We start from the raw sequence: 16,700 nt of genomic DNA, 5'->3' as shown, positions 1-16,700 counted from the left end.
CATCAGCTCACATTGTGAGTTACAAGGCTAAGGATAGAAACAATCAAATTCGGGGGACAATATTCATTCTATAACAAAAAGGAATTGAGGAGGAATCCTGTTTGCACTAAGGAGAAGGTAAAATTGAGCACAGAGAAGAGGAGCCCTAAGCACAGAAAAATAAAACTAACAGACCCTAGAAATGTCCCAAAGCCTCAAGACACCCATAACCCATGCCAGACACACTATTGGATGAATGAACCCTGACTCAGACTCTGCAGCTACCTGACCATATCTCATGGACAAGAACCACAAACATGGGTGAAAGTAAGGAGGTGAAGGTGAGACTTGAGAATCAAGAATTTAGGTGAGGTGAGAGTGATGTGTCCCTACAAATTGAAGTTGAGTTGAAGGAAGTGACACCACAAAGGGCTATCTCTCTCTGGGACTAAGTTAATAATAGTTTTAATTATATCTAGAGCATTACTAAGTTCATATCACTAAGAAGTTTATACCTGAAATATGAAGTCGTGTTCCTAATAACATCAACACTGGGTTTAAGTAGTGACTAAAGACCACCTAGTTTATGAGTACCTATAGCTCTCGGATCCAACAAAGTAAGTTTATAATAGGTCACACATGGATGAATCAACATCATTAATAAATAAAAATAAAATTATTTTGCACTAAAGTACTTACGTTCTTATTTAATTTCCACAAACTTTTGGAAGGACCCCCAAACATATGAGTAAAAATCCATTTGTATCTAGAATAACTGTACTGATTTCATCTGAAAAACTTAGCTTAAAATCAGCATCCTTTCTGATTGTGTACTTTTGCTTTATAATCTCTTAGCCCAAACCAGGGTAAACTGAACTCTGTCACTATGGAAGACCCTAATGAATGGTGAGTTCAAACAAATTCTTTAAAAGAATTATTTTTATTCATGTGAAAGTGTTAGAGAGGTAGGTAGGTAGGTAGAGAGAGAGACAGAGACAGAGACAGAGATAGAGACAGAGAGAGAGAGGCCTTGCAAATGCTGGTCCACTTCCCAAATGGCTGCAATGGCTGGAACTGGGCCAGTATGAACTAAAGAGCCAGGAGCTCCCTCTAGGTTTCCCATGTGGGTGCAGGAGTCCTCTGCTGCCCTCTTAGGTGCACCAGCAGAAAGCTGGATCAGAAGTGCAGCAGCTAAGCCACGACCAGCACCCATGTGAGAGGCCTGGCACTGCAGACTGGGGTTTACCCGCTACACCACAGCGATGTCCCCCAAAGTTCCTGGTCTCCCATGTGGGTGCAGGGCCCAAGGACTTGGGCCATCCTACACTGCCTTCCTGGGCCACAGCAGAGAGCTGGACTGGAAGAGGAGCAACCGGGACAGAACCGGCATGCCAACCGGGACTAGAACCTGGGTGCCGGCGCCACAGGCGGAGGATTAGCCTAGTGAGCCACGGTGCCGGCTGATTTCTTTGTTTATTTTACAGAGAAGAGAAATAGAGAGTGCTTCCATCCCCTGGCCATCTCCCCAAATGGGCCCAAGGACCAGGGTTGGGCAAGGCTGAAGCTAGGAGCCAGGAGCTTCTTCTAGGTCTCCCATGTGGGTAAAGGGGTTAAAGGACTTTTATACAGTGAACTCAGAGAAGTATGAAAAAGTCACCGATTAATATCACTGTATTAAAGTCACTTTAAATGTAACTAACCTAATACAACATTACTAAAGGATAGGGTCAGATAGAAACGATCACAAATAATATCCAACCAAATAGTGTTTGCAAGAAACCTACTTTACGTATAAAGACACAAGTGGAATAAAAATGAGAGAATAGAGGAAGCCATTTCGTGCTAACACTAATTTTGAAAAAGCAAGAATGGCTGTATTAATTTCAGAAAAGGCAGAGTTCAAAGTAAGGAAATTGTCATTTGTAACAAGGGCCATTAAGTAATGATAAAGGAATGATTTATTTAACAATTACCAAAACATTTTTATTGTAGAGTTTGTTTCTGACTTTAACGCTATAATTAATCTAAACTCTCCATTGTTAAGTACAAATCCACAGCATGTTGTCACATATTTCTCTTTCAGTTTGGAATTCTTGATATCCAAGTCCTTTTTCTTTTTTTTTTTTAACTTTTATTTAATGAATATAAATTTCCAAAGTACGGCTTATGGATTACAATGGCTTCCCCCCCATAACATCTCTCCCACCCGCATCCCTCCCCTTTCCCACTCCCTCTCCCCTTCCATTCACATGAGGATTCATTTTCGATTCTCTTTATATACAGAAGATCAGTTTAGTGTACATTAAGTAAAGATTTCAACAGTTAGCTCCCACACAAACATAAAGTGAAAACTAATAGATGATTTTTTAAATGATGATGAAATCAGATCAGACCTATTGTCATGTTTAATCCCAGCGAGAGTCAAGTTGGGAATTAATAATTTCTTCTTCTTCTTTTTTTTTTTTTTACAGAAGATAAGTTTAGTATACATTAAGTAAAGATTTCAACAGTTTGCACCCCCATAGAAACACAAAGCAAAATATACTGTTTGAGTACTCATTATAGCATTAAGTCTCAATGTACAGCACATTAAGGACAGAGATCCTACATGAGGAGTAAGTGCACAGTGACTCCTGTTGTTGACTTTACAAATTGACACTCCTGTTTATGGCATCAGTAATCTCCCTATGCAACAGTCATGAGTTTCCAAGGCTATGGAAGCCTTTTGAGTTCACCGACTCTTATCTTGTTTAGACAAGGTCATATTCAAAGTGGAGGTTCTCTCCTCCCTTCAGAGAAAGGTACCTCCTTCTTTGAAGACCTGTTCTTAAGGAATGATTTTTGTGGGAAAACATAACAATCCTTTGACCAGACACCTCACCCTGAAGATATACAGACAGTCCTTAAGCATATCAAAACATGCTCACAGTCATACAGTGGTAGAGAATTGCAAATTAACACGATAAGATACTAAAAAAATGTCTATTAGAAGGGCTAAAATCCCTGAAATATGCCAAAATACTGAAATATACCAATATACTGAAAATACCAAATACTGGCAAGGATGTGGAGCAGTGGGAACCCTCATTCATTGCTGGTGGGAATGCAAGAATATGCAGCCACCTTCCAAAACAGTTTGACAGTTTCTTGCAAAGCCAAACATAGTCTCACTATACAACCCAGAAAATGCACCCTTAAGTATTTACTCAATTGGCTTGAAAGTTATGTCCACATGGAAACTGACATACAGATATTTCTAGCAGCTTTATTCATAATTATTAAGAATTGGAAGCAACCAACATATCCTTCGATAGAGGAGTGTATAAACAAACCAGCATGTACATAAAATGGCATATTTGTCAGCACTAAAAATATTTGAACCATGTAGCCATGACAAAGCTTGCTGAAACCTTGAATGCATATGGTTAAGTTAAAGAAGCCAATATGACAAGGCTACTTACTATATGATTCTAGCTATATGACATTCTAGAAAGGTATAGAGACAGGAAAAATGAGCAGTAGTTGTCAGGCACTGGTGGATGAGTAGAGGAATGAATAGGTAGGAGACAGGGAAGTTTTAGGGCAGGGAAATTTATGCTGTAATGATGGACCATGACACCATGCATTTAGCAAAACACATAGAACTGTGCAATACAATGAATGGACCTCAACTATGGGTTTTATTTGGTATATTAGCAAGTGTACCACAAGAATATAAGGTGTTAGGAATAGAAGAAACTGTCTGAGACAGAATGAGTATAATCAGTATATGGAAACTTTCAGTACTTTAATTTTTCCACAAATAAATTTTCTCTAAAAAATAAGGTATACTAGAAACAAAGTACAAAGAAAAATAATCATTCTGATCTCATGCTCTCTCTTCAGTTTATACAATCTTATAGTTTAGGTAGATGCTGACCTACATTACTGGCTTCAGGCTAACCAAATGGCCACCAGGGACTAATTTTTGCCATTCAACTGTCATTGTTCCAGCATTTTCCCCACCCCTTTATTTGTAACCTTACGTCCACTTTTATCCAGATGGATTTCCCCATCCCTACACTGTCATTTCCCTCTCACTTCCCAAAGTTCTCTGACATTGACCAGAACGAGACAGAGAACAGAATGTGGGGAAGGAATCTTAACCATCACATTGGTGCTTCCCCTTGCTTCCTTCTATTTCTAGTAAATAATTACATTCACAAGGACACACGCCCCCTCACATACACACACAAGCGTATTTTGAGGCAGGCTTACAGGTCTCGCTGCCATGATCCTAAACTGTGGCTTTAGTTCCCATCATGTGTCTCTAGGCTTTCGCATGTATGACTTATTCTTTGTTCCCTGAAACTCCTGTCTGGAAAGAGCATCATTTCATCCAAATTGTCTGATGGTTTTTTTTTTTTTTTCCGTTTGTTTTCACAGGGATGATAATCCGTTGACAGACATTTTGGTTGTCCCTAACCAGAATGTCAATAATAGGTGAGTTTGTTTTCTGTTATCTGCATGGGAAACCATTTTGGAGTCGTTATGACAACACACAGTTAATTTACAGCCTGTCAGTGTCTGCGTGTAACCTGTTTGTGTTTTCTACCTAGATGTAAAAAAGTGAGCCAGGTCAGAAAATATGTACTCATGATATGTTTGTGTACCTCAGAAACCAGAAACCTGAGCCTATCACAATTCAGAACCCAGGCAACTATCAGAATACCTGTGTGTGAGATGCACAGTGACACAAGGGAGAAGAGAACCCATTTTGGAAGCAAGCACTTGGTAGATGTAGGCAGGGAGCACAGGAGGCCTCAGTGCAAAGAAAGGAGCTAATCTTCCCAGGATTAATCCCTCATGCTCCAGGGCACTGCCACCACGTGAGGCTAATCCACTCAGCCCAAACCCACCATCACACTGGGTGGAACTCTTGCTTCTAGCCTGCAGTGAGTCAACCCTATCTATGGAGCAGGAAAGGCAACCATGATGGGTTTAATCAAGGAGATGGTGAGAGGGAGGCTGTTAAAGCAGGAAATCAGATGGGACAAGAGGTATAGGTACTTAGAACTTGAAGAGGTCTAGGAGGTAGTTACAGAGAGTGGCTGCACAATGGGTATCGAAAGAAAGTTAGAAGGAGAAAGTCCTAGAGTTCCACAGCACAGTGGGGTGACGATAGCCTATTACATATTTCACAAAGAACTGGAAGAGAGAACCTCAGCATCTCCAAACATAATGAAAGAATAATGAGATGAAAATGCTAATTACCCTGATTTGGTCAGTGTATGCTGTGTACGTGTGTTTTAATATCATTAAACCCATAGATAATGAAATTGTTACAGTTAATAAAATTTTCAAAAAGTCTTGAGGCATGAATATTTACTTTATAGGCCTAAGAACTTAATTTCCACCATATAAAACTTTTTTACTTTGGACAAAAAGGAGTGAGCCTATTAGCACATCAGCTCACATTGTGAGTTACCAGGCTAAGGATAGAAACAATCAAATTCGGGGGACAATATTCATTCTATAACAAAAAGGAATTGAGGAGGAATCCTGTTTGCACTAAGGAGAAGGTAAAATTGAGCACAGAGAAGAGGAGCCCTAAGCACAGAAAAATAAAACTAACAGACCCTAGGAATGTCCCAAAGCCTCAAGATACCCATAATCCATGCCAGACACACTTCCACAAACTTTTGGATGGACCCTCAAACATACGAGTAAAAATCCATTTGTATCTAGAATAACTGTACTGATTTCATCTGAAATTTTTAAATAATAAATATTTTAATTAATATTTAATTTAATATTTTAAATAATAAATAATTTTTAAATATACTTTTGCAATTTCCATGCAAAAGTATATTTCTCTTCTTTGTTTCTATCTATAGAACTCCTTTAAGCATTGTTTATAAAGCTGTTCAGATATAGACAGCTTTCTTCAATGTTTGTTTGTCTCAGAATATATCTCTTCATTCATGAAATATAGCTAAGCTGGTCAAAGTATTCTGATAGACTTTTTTTTCAGAACTTGACTATATCTTTCTGTTTTCTCCTGGCCTGTATTGTTTCTGTTGAAACCACGGTTACTCTTCTAATGATGTTTCGAGTGAAGGTCACTTGATAATTTTCTCTGGCAGATTTTAATATTCTTTGTGTTGTACTTTAGAGAGTTTGACAGAATATGTCATGGTGAAGTTCTTTTCTAGTCATGTCTATTTGAGGTTCTGTGGGCCTTCTATCCTAGCATGTCCATATCTTTCTCTAGGTATGGAAGGAACCTGGGATGTTTTCAGCCATTATTTCAATGAGTAGGTTTTCTAGTCCATTAATCCTCTGTTCTCTCTCAGGGATTCCCATAACTTGGATATTTATTTGTTTGGTAGTTTCCCAACAGTCTCATAGACTGTCTTCATTCTGTCTTTTTACTTTTTTGTTTGTTTTGTTTGATGACTGAGATGATATTCCAAATGATCTGTATTCAAATTCAGATATTCTTTTTTCTGTTTGATCAAGTCTGTTGTTGAGGCTTTCAACTGTATTTTTCAATTTTTATTAGATAAATATAAATTTCCAAAGTACAACTTTTGGATTATAGTGGTTTTTCCCCCCCGTAATCACCCTCCTACCCACAATCATCCCATATCCCACTCCCTCTCCCATCCCATTCTTCATCAAGATTCATTTTCAATTATCTTTATATACAGAAGATCAATTTAGTATGTACTAAGTAAAGATTTCAACATCAACTGTATTTTTTATTTGATCTGGTGAGTTCATCCCCAAGATTTGTTTGGTTCTTCTTTAGGATGTCTATCTCCTTCCTGAATATCTCATTGATTTTGTGCATTGTTTTCTGATTTTGTTTAGCTATTTATCTGTGTTCAGTTGTATCTCTTTGACCACCATATAATCATTCTTTTGAATACTTTTCCAGGAATTTCATCAATCTCTCTTCTTTGGAACCTAATACAAGAATGGTATTTTGTTCCAGACATACATGTGCACACAGACATAAATGTGTCTTTGAGCATTTCAAATAATTAATGTGAAAATATAATTAAAATGTAATGTACACTTTATATGAAATTTTTGAAATAAATTTGTGTACATAGCTATATTTATACACATGTTAATATATATACATGTTGATATTCAAACATCTGTCCAAAGCATACATGTACACACACAGACACAATATACACAGAAGCCATGAAAAGAAATAGAGGTCAAGATATATAATATTTACTGGGAGAAGTATCCTTAGCAACTTAGACTCTATTAGACATAATCTAAATCTTCTCACAATAAGATCTGTAAATAACTTACAGATCTGTAAATATATATATATATATATATATATATATATATATATATATATAAAACTAAAGCTTTCCATTTATTGTCTCTACTGCATTGAGCCACAGAATGAAAGAAATCTATGGGAAGCAAAAAAGAAAATAATGGACAGGAAACAGTGACTTCCTTAGCAGAAATGATCAGAACTAATGGAACCTGGATGTGTCTCTCATACTCCAGTGCTCCGTCACTATATGAGTTTGGTGGCCCCAACCCAGTGTTATTTTGGAGAGTGCTGCAGGCTCAGGCCTGCAGTTACTTGGCTGTATGTTCAGAGAAGGAAAGTGAAATCTGTATGAAAGTAGGAAGGCGATTGAGAGACTTGAGAATTGTTATATAGGTGGTTTGGAGTGATGTGTACCTAACGTAAATTGAATTCAAAGGAAATGCTGAGGAAACAAAATGCTGTTGGGGGTGATGTTTTTGTGCAGTGGGTTAAGCCACCACTTGACTCTGGCATCCTATATTAGACTTACAGTTTGAGTACTGGCTGCACCGCTAATGATCCTGCTCCCTCCCAGTGCTTCCAAGAAGCAAGCAGAAGATGGCCCAAGAAATTGAGTCCCTGACACCTACATGGGAGACCCAGATGAAGTAGCTGGCTTCTGGCTTTGGCTTAGTCTAGGCCCAGTCATTGCAGGCATTTGAGGAGTAAACTAGTAGATGGAAGATCTCTCTATGTCTCCCTCTCTAGGATTCTGTCTTTCAAATGAACAAACTAATCTTTAAGAAAAGTTTTAAGACTACAGTCACTCCTAGGAATTTAGAAGCCTTGCTATTTTCACAGGACATAGCTATCCCTTAGTGGGATGTAATGTTTCATTTCTGATTTTTAAAAAAATTTTATTTATTTGAAAGGTAGAAGTACTGATGAAGGGGACAAGACAGAGATATCTGTCATCTGCAGATTCATTCCCTAGATGGTCCCTAAAGCCAGGAAGCCAGAACCTCCTTTCAGGTCTCTCATGTGGGTACATGGACCCAAGACTTAGACCAACTTCCTCTGATATCCCAGGCACATTGTGCAAGGAGCTTGATTGGAAGTGGACCAGCCAAGGAGAGATTGAGTGCCCAGATCTGATGCCAGGATCCTAGATGGCAGCTTAATCAATGCCACTGCATTGGCCCTCATAAAGCTTCATTTCTAATAAAAATACAAACCATGTGCAGTGATATAATATGGCCATCTGGAGATCGACCAGTTCATGTCCATAATAAATGTAGTCATGTGAGCAAAAATAATAACATAAAATATTGTGTGATTTCTGACTTTGTATCTTTATATTCCCTTAGCTCACAGCCAAAAGAATCGACATCCATTACTTATGTGGAATCCATCAATGACAAGTGAGTGAAAAACAAATTCAATATGTGTATATGTATACATGAATCCCCCAAAAGACACAGGTAATAATACACAATACTTAAAATTAAGGTACTACCTGTGAACTGATTGATATAAAAATACACATGTGAATATCATTAATTTGGACATGGTAGATATTTTTGAAAACTAAAAATGAGGCCTCATGTGACAATGACTGTCTCAGAACTCTTAAATAAGTATATAATTGTTATTAAGGAAATAACTATTTCCCCTTGTCTTTCAGGTTTGCATTTATGTCAGATTATATACATTTATCTGTGTGTGTATATGTGGTGTGTTTGCATATGTATGGGTGTCTACATGAATAATCATCAAAAAGCACATGGAATATCTTTTCCCTCCTTTCATTTTCAGCCTGCGTGTATCTTGTTGGTGAGATGTGTTTCTTGTAGGCAGCAAATAGATGGGTTTTCTTTTTTTTTCTTTTTTTTTTTATTTGACAGGTAGAGTTATAGACAGTGAGAGAGAGAGAGAGAGAGAGAGAGAGAGAGATGTCTTCCTTCCATTGGTTCACTCCACAAATGGCCGCTATGACACTGTGCCAATCTGAAGCCAGGAGCCAGGGGCTTCTTCCCAGTCTCCCATGTGGGTGCAGGGGCCTAAACACTTGGGCCATCCTCCAATGCCCTCCCAGGCCATAGCAGAGAGCTGGACTGGAAGAGCAGCAACCAGGACTAGAACTGGCACCCAAATGGGATGCCAGCACCACAGGTGGAGGATTAACCAAGTGAGCCATGGCACTGGCCCCAGATGGGTTTTCTTTTTTAATCCATTGAACCAGTCTCTGTCATTTACCTGGATAGATAGGCCATTTATATTCAAGGAGACTACTGATAAATAACAACTTTGCCCTACCATCTTTCCATAAACATTCCTATTTTTTATTTTGTATTTCCTTTGTACTTTTACTGAGAGGTTTTCTGCCTTTACCTTCTTTCATAGTGATAACTATGTTTCTGTGTTTCTGTGTGCAGCACATCCTTAAGCATCTCTTGTAAGGCTGGGTTGGTGGTGACAAATTCTTTCAATTTGTTTTTTATGGAAGGTCTTTATTACACCTTCATTCATAAATGAGAGCTTTGCAGGGTTCACTATTCTGAAGACAATTTTTTCTTTTATTCTTGGACTATATCTCACTATTCTCTCTTAGCTTTTAGGGTCTCTGATGAGAAATCTGTTGGTTGTAGATCTTTGGATTGTTTCTGGTGTTTCTAATTGTTCCATTGGTCTATCCATCTGTTTCTGTACCGGTGCCAGGCTGTTTTGATTATAACTGCCCTGTATTATGTCTTAAAACCAGATATTGTGATGCCTCCAGCTCTGTTTTTGTTGTATAAGATTGCTTTAGCTATTTAGATGTCCTGTGCCTCCATATGAATTTCAGATTCATTTTTTTTTCTGCATCTGGGAAGAATGTCTGTGGTATTTTGATTAGTATTGCATTGAATCAGTAAATTGCTTTTGGAAGAATGGACATTTTGATGACATTAATTCTACCAATCTATGAACATGGAAGATTTTTCCATTTTTTGTACCTTTTTCTATTTCTTTAAAGTTTTGTAATTCTAATTATAGATACCTCGGACATCCTTGGTTAAGTTTATTCCAAGGTATTTGATTTTGTAGCTGTGGTGATGTGATTGATCTTAGAAGTTCTTTCTCAGCTGTGGCATTGCCTGTGTGTACAAAGGCTCCTGATTTTTGTGTACTGATTTTATATCCTGGTGCTTTACCAAACTCTTCAGTGAGTTCCAATAGTCTCTTGGTGGAGTTCTTTGGATCCCTTAAATAAAGAATCATATCATCTGCAAAGAGGGATAGTTTGACTTCTTCCTTCCCAATTTATACCCCTTTGATTTTTTTTCTTGCCTAATGGCTCTGGCTAAAACTTCCAGTACTATATCAAATAGCAATGCTGAGAGTGGGCATCCCCATCTGGTACCAGATCTCAGTGGGAATGCTTCCAACATTTCCGCATTCAGTATGATGCTGGCTGTGGGTTTGTCATAAATTGCCATGATTTTGTTGAGGAATGTTCCTTCTATGTCCAGTTTGCTGAGGGTTTTAACTATCAAAGACTTGTATTTTATCAAATGCTTTCTCTGCATCTATTGAGATAACCATATGGTTTTTCTTCAGCAGTTTGTTAATGTAGTGCATCACATATAGATTTGCAAATGTTGAACCATCCCTGCATACCAGGGAAAATCCCACTTGGTCTGGGTGGGTGATCTTTCTGGTGTGTTGTTGGATTCTATTGGCTAGAATTTTGTTGAGGCTTTTTGCGACTATGATCATCAGGAAAATTGGTCTGTATTCTCTTTCTCTATTAATCTTTTTCAGGTTTAGAAATTAAGGTGATGCTGGCTTCATAGAATTTGGGAGGATTCCCTCTCTTTCAATTGTTTTGAATAACTTGAGAAGAGTTTTAGTTAGTTCTTCTTTAAATGACTGGTAGAATTCAGCAGTGAATCCATCTAGTCCTGGGCTTTTCTTTGTTGGGAGGGCATTTATTACTGATTCAATTTCTGTCTTGGTTATGGGTCTGTTTAGGTTTTCTGTGTCTTCATGGCTCAATTTAGGGAGGTTGTATGTGTCCAGGAATCAATCCATTTCTGATAGATTTCCCTGTTTGCTGGTATACAACTCTTTGTGGTAATGTCTGATGATGTTTCAATTCTGTTTGTTTTTTCAAAAAACCAGTCTTCATTTTGCTGATCTTTTGTATTGTTTTTTGAATTCAATTTTGTTGATTTCTCTCTAATTTGAATTATTTCTTTTCTCCTACTAGCTTTGGGTTTGCTTTGCTGTCATTTTTCTAGATCCTTGAGTTGCAATGATAGGTCATTTATTTTGGTGCCTTTCCAATTCCTTGATGTAGGCACCTATTGCTATAAACTTTGCTCTTAACACTGCTTTTGCTGTATCCCATAAGTTTTGCTAAGTGTTGTCATCTTCATTTCCAGAATAGTTTTGATTTCTCTTTTGATTTCTTCTATGAACCACTGTTCATTCAGGAACGTGTTATTCAAACTCCATGTGTTTGCATATGCTCTAGAGATTCTCAAGTTGCTGATTTCCAGCTTCATTCCATTGTGGTCTTAGAAGATGCATGGTATGATTTTGATTTTTTTTTAATTTGCTGAGAGTTGCTTTATGGCCTAGTATGTAGTTAATCCTGGAGAAAGTTCCATGCGCTGCTGAGAAGAATGTGTATTCTGCTACTTTAGGATGAAAACTTCTGTAGATATTGTTAGGTCCCATTTGGTCTATTGTGTTCACGTCAAGAGTAACTGTAGTCATTTGAGCTAAAATAATAAGATAAAACCTCGTGTGACTTCTGATTATATACCGTTATATTCCCTTAGGTCACACTCAGGAGAATCAACATCTAGTATATATGTGGAATCCATCAGTGACAAGTGAGTGAAATACAAACTCAGTGTGTATTTGTATACATGAATCCCCCAAAAGACACAGGTATGTTACTACCTGTCAACTGAATAATATTTAAATACATGTGTGCACATCATGGTAGGTATATTTGATTTAAAATGAGGATTAATGTTACAATAATAATTAGCTCAGGACTCTTAAAACAGCAGTATATCCAGAGTGAAATAACTATTACTTTAAACACTAGTCTTTTAGGGTTGCATTTATGTCAGATTACATATATTTATTTGTGTGTGTATATGTGGTGTGTGTGTATATGAATGGGTGTGTGCATGAATCATCAAAAATTGCATGGAATATCTTTTTCTCTCCTTTCACTTTCAGTCTGCGTGCATCTTAGTTGGTGAGATATGTTTATGATAGGCAGCAAATAGATGGGTTTTGATTTTAATCCATTCAGCTAGTCTGTCTTTTAACAGGAGAGTTGAAGCCATTTACATTCAAGGGGACTATTGATAAGTAATGAAAATATGTACTCATGGTATGTTTGTGAACTTTAGAGACTAGAAACCAGAGCCTATCACCATTTAGAACCTAGGCAAATATCAAAATACCTGTGAGTGTGATGCACAGTGATCCTAGGGAGAAGAGAACCCATTTTGCAAGCAAAGACTTGGTAGTTGTAGGCAGGAAGCATGGCAAGAGACAGTCTTTTACACTCCTTTAATGTGTTCTCACAGTAGCATATGTAGCTACTTTTTCTAGGTTTTTGTATATATTTGGATTAAAGAGGAGTATGTCATAAGAGGAATATTTCTTCCTTCTGGTATTCACATTGAGTAACCCCTAGACAAAGCTCAAAGGAAATGTTCAGTATGCTAATGGGTAGGAGTCTGTCTCTTTGTAGAAAAACTGAACATGAATTTTGAGTCATTTTTCCCATAGGCCAAAGATATTCATTACAAATACACAAAGTGCAATTTCCATGCAAAAGTATATTTCTCTTCTTTGTTTCTATCTATAGAACTCCTTTAAGCATTGTTTATAAAGCTGTTCAGATATAGACAGCTTTCTTCAATGTTTGTTTGTCTCAGAATATCTATCTCTTCATTCATGAAATATAGCTAAGCTGGTCAAAGTATTCTGATAGACTTTTTTTTTCAGAACTTGAATATATCTTTCTGTTTTCTCCTGGCCTGTATTGTTTCTGTTGAAACCACGGTTACTCTTCTAATGATGTTTCGAGTGAAGGTCACTTGATAATTTTCTCTGGCAGATTTTAATATTCTTTGTGTTGTACTTTAGAGAGTTTGACAGAATATGTCATGGTGAAGTTCTTTTCTAGTCATGTCTATTTGAGGTTCTGTGGGCCTTCTATCCTAGCATGTCCATATCTTTCTCTAGATATGGAAGGAACCTGGGATGTTTTCAGCCATTATTTCAATGAGTAGGTTTTCTAGTCCATTAATCCTCTGTTCTCTCTCAGGGATTCCCATAACTTGGATATTTATTTGTTTGGTAGTTTCCCAACGGTCTCATAGACTGTCTTCATTCTGTCTTTTTACTTTTTTGTTTGTTTTGTTTGATGACTGAGATGATATTCCAAATGATCTGTATTCAAATTCAGATATTCTTTTTTCTGTTTGATCAAGTCTGTTGTTGAGGCTTTCAACTGTATTTTTTATTTGATCTGGTGAGTTCATCCCCAAGATTTGTTTGGTTCTTCTTCAGGATGTCTACGTCCTTCCTGACTATCTCATTGATTTTGTGCATTGTTTTCTAATTTTTTTTTTAACTATTTGTCTGTGTTCAGTTGTATCTCTTTGACCATCTGTAATTCTTTTGAATTCTTTCTCAGGCACTTCAACAATCTCTTTTCTTTGGGATCTGATACAAGAATGGTATTTTGTTCCAGATATACATGTGTACACAGATATACATGTGTATACTAAAACTATGTTCAGAACATGGAAGCACACACACACAAACACACACACACACATTATATACACAGAAGCCGTGAAAAGAAACAAAAGTCAAGATATATAATACTTACCATGAGGAGTATCCTTAGCAACATAGACTATATTTGACATAATTTAAATCATTTCAGTATAGGATCTGTAAATAACTGAATTTATATATATATATAACTTATATATAAAAATATAATTATGTTATTATATAATATAATTATATTATTATATATAATATATAATCTATTTTAATATATAAATATATATATTGGAGGGTGCCACAGGCTTAGGCCTGCATTACTTGACTGTATGTTTGGAGAAGAAAAGTGAATCCTGTATGAAAGTAGGAAGGCGATGGAGAGACTTGAGAATTGGGAACATAGGTGGTATGGAATGATGTATACCAAAAGTAAATTGAATTCAAAGTAAATGCTGAGAAACAAAAAGCTGTTGGGGCTGGTGCTGTGATGTATTGGGTCAAGTCACCAGTTGCGACACTGGCATCCCATATCAGACTTATGGTTTGAGTCCTGGCTGTACCAGTTCTGATCCTGCTCCCTCTCAATGCTTCTGGCAAGTAATTCAGTCCCTGCCACCCACATAGGAGACCCAGATGAAGTTCCTGGCTTCAGGCTTTGTTCTAGCCTAAGGCCTGCCATTGCAAGCATCTGGTGAGTAACCGAGTAGCTGGAAGATGTCTCAATGTCTCCATCTCTGGGATTCTGTCTTTCAAATAAAAAACTAATGCATAAGAAAAGTTTTAAGTTGGAGTCATTCCTTGGAATTTAGGTAATAATCAAGAGCTTCACATAATCCAGAAGCCTTGCGATTTTCACAGCATGTAGCTACCTCTTAGTGGAATTGATGTTTTATTTCTGTTTTTTTTTTTATTATCTTATTTCTATATTTGAGGCCAAATATAGAGATCTGTCTATATATATATATATAGAGGGGGCCAAAACAGAGATCTGTCCTCTGCAGGTTCCCTCACTAGATGGCCCCAATAGCTGGTGTGAGACTGGGCAAAAACCAGGAAGCCAGAGACTCCTTCCAGGTCTCCGATGTGGGTGAATGGCTGCAAGAACTTGTGCCATCTTCTGCTGATTTCCCAGGCACATTGGCAGGGGGCTTGATCAGAAGTGTAGCAGCTAGGTGGAGATCAAGTGCTCAGATCGGATGGCAGCATCCTAGGTGGCAGTTTAACCTATAGCTCTACACTGACGCCCATAATTTTTCATTTCTAATAAAAATACACACCAAGTTCAAACAGTGATACAACATGACCATCTGGAGATCAACCAGTTCATGTCCAGAATAACTGTAGTTATTTGAGCAAAAATGTTAAGATAAAATCTTGTGTGATTTCTGACTTTGTATCTTTATATTCCCTTAGCTCACAGCCAAAGGAATCAACATCCATTACTTTTGTGGAATCCATCAATGACAAGTGAGTGAAAAACAAATTCAATATGTGTATATGCATACATGTGATGTTTCATTTGTGTTTTCTTTTTTAAGTTTTATTTCTTACTTGAAAGATGGAAATACAAGGAGGGATGGGGCAGAGAGATCTATCCTCTGCAGGTTCCCTCGCTAGATGGCCCCATTAGCTGGGATGAGACTGGGCAAAAGCTAGGAAGCCTAACCTCCTTTCAGGTCACCTATGTGAGTGCAATGGCCCAAGCATTTAGACTTTCTTCTGCTGCTTTCCAGGGACATTTGGCAAGGAGCTTGGTTGGAATTGGAGCAGCCAAGTAGTGATCAAGCACCAACTGAGATGCCAGTGTCCTAGGTGGCAGCTTCACCTATGCTACTACACTGGCCCCCATAAAGTTTCATTTCTAATAGAAATACACACCAGTGTAACATGACCATCTGGAGATCAACCAGTTCATGTCCAGAATAACTGTAGTTATTTGAGCAAAAATGTTAAGATAAAATCTTGTGTGATTTCTGACTTTGTATCTTTATATTCCCTTAGCTCACAGCCAAAGGAATCAACATCCATTACTTTTGTGGAATCCATCAATGACAAGTGAGTGAAAAACAAATTCAATATGTGTATATATATACATGAATCCCCCAAAATACACAGGTAAGTGTACACTATCCTTAAAATTAAGGTACTACCTGTGAACTGATTGATATACAAATACACATGTGCATATCACTGATTTGAATGTGGTAGGTACTATTGAAAATTAAAAATGAGGCTTCATGTGACAATAATGACTATATCAGGACTATTAAAAGAGTAGTATATCCAGAGAGAACTAAATATTACTTTAATCCTTTGTCTTTTAGGGTTGCATTTATATCAGATTACATACATCTGTGTGTATATATGTTGTGTGTGTATGTGTACAGGTTTATCCATGAGTAATCATCAAAAGGTGTATAGAGTGGCACACATGGAAGGTTGATACTACTTGCAGCTGTGGCATCACAGATTGCAGTGCTGGTCCCAGTCTTGGTTGTTGCCTGTCCAATCTAACTTCCTGTTAATGCATCTTGAAAGGATGTGGATGATGACTCAACATTAGACCCTGTCACCCACATGGGGAATTGAGATGGAGTTTCTGCCTCCTGACATTGCCCTGGTGCAGCCCTTGTTGAAG

At 37.5% G+C, this 16,700-nt stretch overlaps 1 protein-coding gene across 8 annotated transcripts in view; it reads left to right on the top strand.

The window, feature by feature from the left end:
- The first annotated feature begins 258 nt into the window (after positions 1–258).
- LOC127487168 (phosphatidylinositol 3,4,5-trisphosphate 3-phosphatase TPTE2) overlaps positions 259–16,700 on the top strand; it is a 94,851-nt gene continuing 78,409 nt past the window's right edge. Inside the window, exons 1-6 of one of the 8 annotated variants that reach the window (XM_070048991.1) lie at positions 259–885; positions 4,405–4,461; positions 8,617–8,670; positions 12,079–12,132; positions 15,476–15,529; positions 16,064–16,117. In XM_070048991.1, coding sequence (XP_069905092.1) covers positions 866–885; positions 4,405–4,461; positions 8,617–8,670; positions 12,079–12,132; positions 15,476–15,529; positions 16,064–16,117 — 293 coding nt within the window. In that variant the 5' untranslated portion in view covers positions 259–865. Of the gene's footprint in view, positions 4,462–7,340; positions 8,671–12,078; positions 12,133–15,475; positions 15,530–16,063; positions 16,118–16,700 lie in introns of those variants that run through there. The other 7 variants (XM_070048995.1, XM_070048990.1, XM_070048997.1 and 4 more) reach the window with 7 other exon arrangements.

The sequence above is a fragment of the Oryctolagus cuniculus genome, chromosome 9 (assembly GCF_964237555.1).
Source record: "Oryctolagus cuniculus chromosome 9, mOryCun1.1, whole genome shotgun sequence".
Lineage (NCBI taxonomy): Eukaryota > Metazoa > Chordata > Mammalia > Lagomorpha > Leporidae > Oryctolagus > Oryctolagus cuniculus.
This window is presented reverse-complemented; position numbering and strand designations above follow the sequence as displayed.